Here is a 7,805-nt window from a genome sequence, read left to right as displayed (position 1 = left end):
ACCCTTTGGGATGTTGGAGACCAAACCTGAAGCTTGAGGTTCTGCAGGAGCTCTGCTGCTCTAATTTATCTGCATGGTCTGTAGACAAATCAGCAGTTGACCTCTCTCAGCTCTATCCCCAAACCCTTTATGCCCTTCAGAATTCAGTAGTGCAGCAAATCCAAAATTTGGCCGTTTGCTAATGTTTCTCTGAGGTTTCCTTGTAGCCTGTCCGCTGCTACGCATCGCAGCTTGTGAGAGGGACTGAGTTTTGTGGATCCAGAGAGAGAAAGAATTGAATGACCTTTAAGATCTATTTTCAGGCCCTTCCAGAAATTAAAGACCTGGTGCAGAAACTAGTGGGTGAATGTATTTGGTATATTTATGCCCTTCTGGGCTATGAAATCTGCAAAATGCCTGATTTCTCTTCTCCATCTTGCCATGTCCCCAGCTTACCTGCTAGAGAAGGGTGCAAACCCCATCTCTTCTGTCCTACCAAATGGGAAGTTCACCTACTGATGCTTGTCTGAGATTTGCCATTGTAGAAAAGACTGGTTTTGTCTGTTTCTGGGACCATTTCTCAGGCAATTGCTTCAAGAAAAGGGAATGAAAATGTCAGGCAAGAAACAGGTGATTGCTCTGATCATCTTTAGCTTCCAACTTGGCTGACACTGCAAAACAAATGGTAAGAGCAGTCAAGAAAGAGATACCACCTTCACTGTAAAATTAAACATGTCTTCTGTACTTTACTGATTGCCATCACCCTTCATTGTCTTGGAAAGTCTTCTCAAGCCCTTTCCCTTGCTTAAGGTGATCCACATGGCCGTTTTCCCCAAAAACTTTCTTTGCTTTCTGTCTTCCCCTGCACTACCTCGAGGGATGTTGTCCACTTCCTCGTGCGTCTCTGTCCCCTTGGGGCAAGCCCTCACTCAGTGTGCACTGAAATAAGGGTGCACAAAAGTGGTGAAAGCTTTTCACCCTTCCCCATCCTTCTGTAGACACATGCTATGGGTGGGAATTCTCACTCTGGACTGGAGATTGGGATAAATTTCCTTCAAAATAAGCCAAGATTTCCTGTAGCAGGATCAAAAGCATCTAGGTTTACTGCCACACTTCCCTTAAAGAGTATGCAGTGCCCACTAAACTGAGCGTGCAAAGGGTGGCTGATGGTCTTTCTGTCCTTGGCAGGGAGTCACTGCTGTATACACTCGCCGGAGAGCGACACCGGAGAGAAGAGATGGAGCGGAGGCCGGGAAAGACAGCCCATGCCCGGAGGAACCTCTTCGGCCCCGTAGACCACGAGCAGCTGCGGCAGGACTTCCAGCACATGCTGCACAACAGCGTCGAGAGGGCCCAGCAGAAGTGGAACTTCGATTTCCTCCGGGACAGGCCAGTGGAGGGGCTCCTGCAGTGGGAAGAGCTCGAGGGCCACAAGGTGCCTGCCTTCTACCACAGCTGCGTGGTGGGAGATGCTCGGAGACCACTCCAGCACTTGAACTGGCCCTTGGGCAGGGAGGGCAAGAGTCACCGCTTTGCACACGTGACACTGACTGAGAAACCCAAAACTTCCAAGAAAAGAGGGGGCAAGAGGATCTTGGAAGGGAAGAAAAGACGACAGACATCTTTGACAGGTGTGTGAGACCCTGGTGTGGCTCAGATGATCAAACCTGATCCCAGCAGCTGCTTAGAAATTCTCTGGTGGGCCTGTAAACCAGTCTTGCTTTAAGAGAATGCAAGCCTTCAAAGAAGCATCTGCAAGAGGAGGAAGGCACATTCTAAATCATCAATGGGCATGGGGCTTCTGTTTTTCAAAGGTGCTGTGCCACAACCCCCCTCCTGGCCCTGGGGGTCTGCTCAGGGCTTGTCACCGAGGGATAAGATGGATAAGATAACGACTGCTTCTCGCAGGAGGATAGTTGGGATGATTAGGAGGGTTAGACGTTTAAAAAGGCAGTGTCAAGAAAAGTAGCGAGGTGATTTCTCAAGCAGGAGCCCAGCAGGAAAACAGGGTTGCCCATCAGATGAGAGTTTTGGTTTTTTGCTTCCTTATAGGTTTGGCTTCCCGAGAAAGCAGCCAGGTCTCCTGCTAACTTCAGCTTGGATATTATACTCATTGAAGGCATCCAGGAATTTTAAGGGCAAATCGATCCTAAACTTGGCCAGACGGCAGAAGGGGCTAGGTTTTCAAATGCCTCTCACCAGGACTTGCTGCCAGATGTACAAAGGAGTGGGTTTCAGCACCCATAAAAGAGCTTTAGGTTTTTGAAAGTCCTCAGCATCCTGCATGCTTAGCTCTTCTGAACATCTGGCCCCTCATTTTCTCTTCTCAATGGGATTTGAGTTTGTTTGAAAAAACTAATCCCATATATTAGATTTCCCTTGTCTGTGTTGGGGTTTTGGTTTATCCAAGACTGAGGTTTTCAAGACGTAGACCAAGGATTTTCTTTTGGGATTTGATGTGAGACACCAGCTTGAAATTGCCTAGAAGATAATTGAAGCTAAGGTTTCAGGAAACACTTTCTGAACAGTAATGTTGATCTCAGTTAAGTCAGACAATAGACTAATTTGTTATTTGAGGGTATGAAACTTAATTGCTAGCGAGAGGTTCAGGAAGAGGTTGGAGATTAATGAACAGTGGAACATTGCACACTGGAGTACAGAACAATGATATTTAATGAGTGCTCTTTTCTTCTCCAAAGCACTTTACAGCCATTAACTAATTAACAGTATAATTTACAGGTAGGAGTACAGAAGTGTAATTCAGAGCACAATGTTGTGATGGTTTGAGGGAACTGCTGTTCAATTGTAAATCTCTCACTAGGTGTGTGGGAGTAAATTATGCAGATATTTCCAGGGGATATTTTTCTTCTGTTTTGTTTTCCCCAGGCAAGAAACATTTCGTCAGGGGATGTGGAAACCAAAATACCACGCTGCACAGTTTAACACTTTCCCACATGTGTTTTCATAAGAGAAAACACTTCAGTCTAACAACAGTACCCTTCTCCCCAAGGAATCTGGGTGTGCGAGATGGGCCAGGAAAATCGTTTGCAGTCTTCGCTTTTGGTGAGGCTTGGAGATCAGTCCGTCTCTCAATCCTTCTCTCAGGCGCGCACACCCCCCCCCCCATCCTTCTTATTGCCAGCTGAAGGATGCATTAAAGTTTCCCTCTAGCTGCGGGAACCTTGTCCCTCCTGGCACGAATGAAGTAATGCAGGCAAAACTGAGCCAGGGAAAGTGATACCTACTGGTACGGTCTGACCGCACGCTTCCACCCCTTCGCTCATCTTCTGCCATCCTGTAATGAAAGGTTAGTTTAGGATTAGGATCTGAGGTTGGATTTGAACCCGGTTATCTGCATTCTGCTTTGGTCAACAAGAACGCTGTTTTACGTTAAGATCCAACAATGTGTGTTTAATTTAGACTTTCAAAGACAGCTGTGGCCCATTAAATAAATATTGATATATTAAAAACCAACCATGGGGTTTTGTTGGCATTGGTGCCTCTAGAGTGGAAGGAGCAGAGGTTTTCCTGCTGCATTTGACTCCTCAGACACGCAGAGAGCTAACCAGTACAAAAGTAGATTTTCCCTTCTATCTCCCAAACTTTTTATGTAGACTTAACTCCATCTCCATTCTCTCTTTTTTGTTGTGGACCCAGTGTGGTTCTGCTTGGGTTTTCTGGGAGAGCCTCAAATTCAAAAGCAGCTCAGATACAGGCTATAAGCCTTTCTCACTTTTTCCTTTCTTTTTTTTTTTTTCCGCCCACTAATCAAGGTTGGCAAACCATGCCAGCTCTTCACTCCTGTTCTTCTCTTCCAAACTTTTTGGCTTGCCTCAATCCGATATACCTAGACCTTGGCTCTCCTGGGAGTCATTCATGCATCCTTGCCTCCTTTGCAAAAGGTCAGAGAAAATCGGTAACAACCCTATGTTTTCACTAGCTGGTCTTACTTCTGGAGCAGATAGTTCATGCAAGATGGCTGGGAAGAAAAGGAAAGCAGGTAATCTTTCCCTCCTCGGTCCCAGTGGCTTTCTTACTGATAGGCTGCAGGCAGCATCCTCCTCAGTACCTTACTTATGCCAGTGCAAGTGCTCCTTAGGGTCCCATAGGCAAACCAGCCAATTTCCATGGACTCTGTTTAGCATCTTAGATGGAGGCTAGATCATCTGAATATGGCTCTGGGGAATCTGCATCCCCCTGGCTTTTAAGCACCTCTATCAGTTTTGAAACTAGGCTCCATTATGTGGGCATCTGAGCAGTTGGGCTCTTGCTAAAATTATTCACAGGCAGAAATGGGAATACCGACTATTTAAGTCTTTCCTGAATTTCATCTACTAAGCATAATTCCTAATGCATTTCCTTTCCCAAAATAAAAGGGAGGATAGCTATATAGAAGTCTTTTAAATGGAAGAAATAAGTAGTAAGGATTACATTTGGTAGTGTTGGCTTGTCTTTCTTACTGCTATTCCTTTCCTCTGCTGCTCCACTGAGAGACTACAGCAGGTTACGGTAATAGCGGGATTTGCTTTTCTACTGAGTTCGCAGTCCATGCTCCTGCCCGGGAGAATATACTCTCCTTGGGATCACGTCCTGCTCCAGAAGTTTAACTTAGGGCTAGCTCAGGTACCGCTGCGCTCCGTTGCACTGTGCCATGCAGACATATCCTTAAGGAAGTTGGCTGCAGGAATCTCCTTGCACCAACTTGGCTGTGAAAGCCTACAGAATTCCAGTCATCTTGCCAATAATGTTCTGCGTTGAAATTAATGCAAGATTTTACGCTGCTAGGACTTGATAGGTGTTGCCAATTTGACTGTAGAAAGCTCAGGTTTAAGTATCATGGAGCCCACATCCTCAACTGAAATTGGAGCAAATTCATTACTATGAATACAGACAATTTACACCAGGTAAATCCCATGAACTCTAAATATAAATAAGCATCTAGCTTCCATTTCAGCTAATTCTGCCTTATTTAGCTGGAAAAGTATGTGTTTTCTGTGCGAGGCTGGGAGGCAAAGAAGGAGGAAACTCCTGTGTTGTAATCACGGTTCTGTAGTTAAGGTTGATTTATGTTTGCACCTGAAACAAAGATTCAGCCACATGTACGTATGAAAACGTAATGAGTGTTCTCCCCATGAGCCACAGTGCTTACTCTCTCAGCAAAGAATTAGTTAGAATTCAGTGACAGTGCAAGGTTTTATGCAGTCCTCCTTGAATCTGCAGTTTGATCTAATAAGCAGAAATAAAGTGCCCCATATATATAGTTCTTCTGATGTTATTTTGCAGAGTATTTTTTGTTAATATTGAGGAGGGAAAAAAAAGAATTTCTGTCTGGAAAGCACTGCAGCTGTGGATCTAAAAGTTGGAGTGAAATGTCACATTGCTCAGCTTGCATAAGAGAGTCCAAAGTCTTTTGATCTCAGCTGGATAAAAGCCAGCACATTTCCTTTGTTTTACTTGGTATTATGTAGCTTTATGTGGAACATGCTAAAGGTATTAGTTTTGTTCATTCAAGAGCCATAGAGAAGTCTAAATGACTTCTTCAACACGAAAATGAGATTTGAGAGATTTCTTGAAAAGCAGCCGTTATCAGTGTCGTAGGGCTAATGCTGTTCATGTGGTGTCCTCCAGATTACTACTCGGCAAAGAAGCGAGTCAATACGAATATGCAAGCTGCTGCAAAGAAGTCAACTTCTTGAAAGCAGGGAGAGAACTGCTCTGCACCGGGGAGGTTGGAAACATCTGCCAAGCTTCCCCAACCTTCAAAAACCGGGTTTGCAGGCTGCGGACACTTAGAGGCATCCCTCAGAGATGTATCCCTGACAGCAGCAGTGAAAACAGAAAATCCTTTCATTGAGATGGTGTCAGGTCAAATCAACTGGAACCACTTTGATGAGAAATTACTGGACTTAAAAAACACTGGTAAGCAAGTTTGGACACTACAGAAATTGGCTAAGGCTAGCAGTTTAATGTGCATTAAAAATCACTGTACGTGAGAAAGTGGTAAACAGTTATCTGTATACATGTAATAATGTGCTTGGACAAGTCACTGTACAGTTGGGGTCTTTGATATTGTCACGTCTTTACATGTCCTCTTTTTTGGTTTTAGCAGAGACTAAGTTTCACCATCTCAGATTTACAGGTCTGACACACTAAAAAGAATTCCCAGCTCTTTCTGTGATGTTTTTTTCAGGTACAGAATTTTGTGCTTGCAACTATTCAGGGCATAACTAACAGCGCTTGGGTGCCAAACGTTGCTGGGATGTAAATGGAGAAAGCTGAAATTATTTGAGGAAGTTTCCGTTTATATCAGCAGCCATTTTAGCCCTGTATGTCTGCCCTCTCTCCCCACTCGCCCCGCCGCAAGAATTAGGTAGTTAAATTTACGTGTTATGGGGAGAAATTTTCAGATATATTCTTGTATCTTTCAAGTCATTCTTGTTACCAGCTGGGCCAAATCCAGCCTTTATTTTGGGTTGTGCTGTTCCACCTAGGTCTATTGCACGGTGAAAAGGAAGATAAAATTTGCTGTGCTTTTGTCCACGGTGTTTTTAAATGCCTGCTGCTTGTAAGAACATGGTAAGAATGAGGGAGACAGTTTAGTTGCCATTTTGTGCTTTTTATTCATACTACTAATCTTTCTATAGGAAGAGAAAGGGCATTAATAACACCGAAATGTTACACATGCAACAATCTTGGTGTTGCATGGACTGCTTTTCTATGGCATTTGTTAACATGTACTTTTCCATCACCTACTTTTTATTTCCCTCTCTTATTCCCCTGACTAGTTAGGATAATTGAGGTTTTACAGCACATAATAATCAGCGGGTAAACCAGAAAAAGAAACCTATAAAATATACGCTCTAAATTATACTGCTGCATATGGCCTTAAGATGCATGCAGTGTTTAATGAACTCGTTTGGAAAGAGCTCTGTAAATGTCAGGTTTTTAGAACGACATGAGGTGATGGACTGCTGCTTTTTGTCTCAAATCTAACCAGCCTAAGGTTTCTCTTGGGTAGTGAAAATGAACGTGCTCGTGTGTGTGTGTCAGGTGTACACACGAGAAGTGGTGTGAGCAAGTCATACACCCTGCATTACGTGCAACATCAGGAGGGTTTGGTGTGTTTCTTTTTTTCCCATTAAGAGCCACAATTGTTTAGACATAAATAATAGTTGATTTTCCCTCAAATGGGACAGGGCAGTGATGTTACTCTGTTTCTGTAAGCTGAGATAAAGATGCTCAGCAAATTGCAGGGTCAGAGCCTGTCTCCAGCTACATACAAGAGTCACGAGATGCGATTTTCCCTCTTGAATTTTTTATTTAGTTAGGAACAAACCTTGCTCCAGCTGATGTCAAAGGGAGTTTTACCCAAATGAAGCAGGATGAGGGCCAACCTGGCAACTGCTGCTCGCAGAGCCTTCAGTATGTTTGTGGGCCAGGCCAGTCTGTTACACGCTTTTCACCCTGTTGAGATGTAGCATAAAGGTGTGGGACTGGGCTTTTTGTATGTTTGGTTTTATTTTTAAACTTTGCTTGTGATTAGAAGAGTCTAATCTATTTTCCTTTTTTAAAGTGTGGTGATTTTCTCTAATTAAGAAAAATTGCACAACTGTCTCTCCATGTTTGTGATTTTAAAGCAGACCAATGACACTGTGCACCTTTTTGGTTTGCAGCAAGGTTACTTGCAGAATTACTTTCTGACCAGGATGGCATGAGCTGTGCCTAAAAGCCCTAAAGTCTGCCATGCACGAGTTTATCGTAAAGTAGCTGAGTCTTTTTCTTTCAAGGGGAAGAGGGATGCCTCTCTTTATTAGGAGAAATAATGA

At 43.8% G+C, this 7,805-nt stretch overlaps 1 protein-coding gene across 1 annotated transcript; it reads left to right on the top strand.

Moving 5' to 3' along the window:
* The first annotated feature begins 1,173 nt into the window (after positions 1 to 1,173).
* Positions 1,174 to 7,593, top strand: LOC142087831 (cyclin-dependent kinase inhibitor 1-like). Its single transcript, XM_075162528.1, has 2 exons — positions 1,174 to 1,610; positions 5,608 to 7,593. Exons 1-2 carry the CDS (start codon positions 1,217 to 1,219, stop codon positions 5,673 to 5,675), a joined length of 462 nt encoding a protein of 153 aa, XP_075018629.1. The 5' UTR covers positions 1,174 to 1,216; the 3' UTR covers positions 5,676 to 7,593.
* Positions 7,594 to 7,805: the final 212 nt, after the last annotated feature.

Source organism: Calonectris borealis, chromosome 1 (assembly GCF_964195595.1).
Source record: "Calonectris borealis chromosome 1, bCalBor7.hap1.2, whole genome shotgun sequence".
Lineage (NCBI taxonomy): Eukaryota > Metazoa > Chordata > Aves > Procellariiformes > Procellariidae > Calonectris > Calonectris borealis.
This window is presented reverse-complemented; position numbering and strand designations above follow the sequence as displayed.

What these genes read in the sequence shown, in the direction of transcription:
- LOC142087831 (XM_075162528.1), top strand. Translation starts at nt 1,217, where the DNA reads ATGGAGCGGAGGCCGGGAAAGACAGCCCATGCCCGGAGGAACCTCTTC. An exon ending in ACGACAGACATCTTTGACAG is followed by an intron (nt 1,611 to 5,607) that starts GTGTGTGAGACC and finishes GGTGTCCTCCAG; the next exon opens with ATTACTACTCGGCAAAGAAG.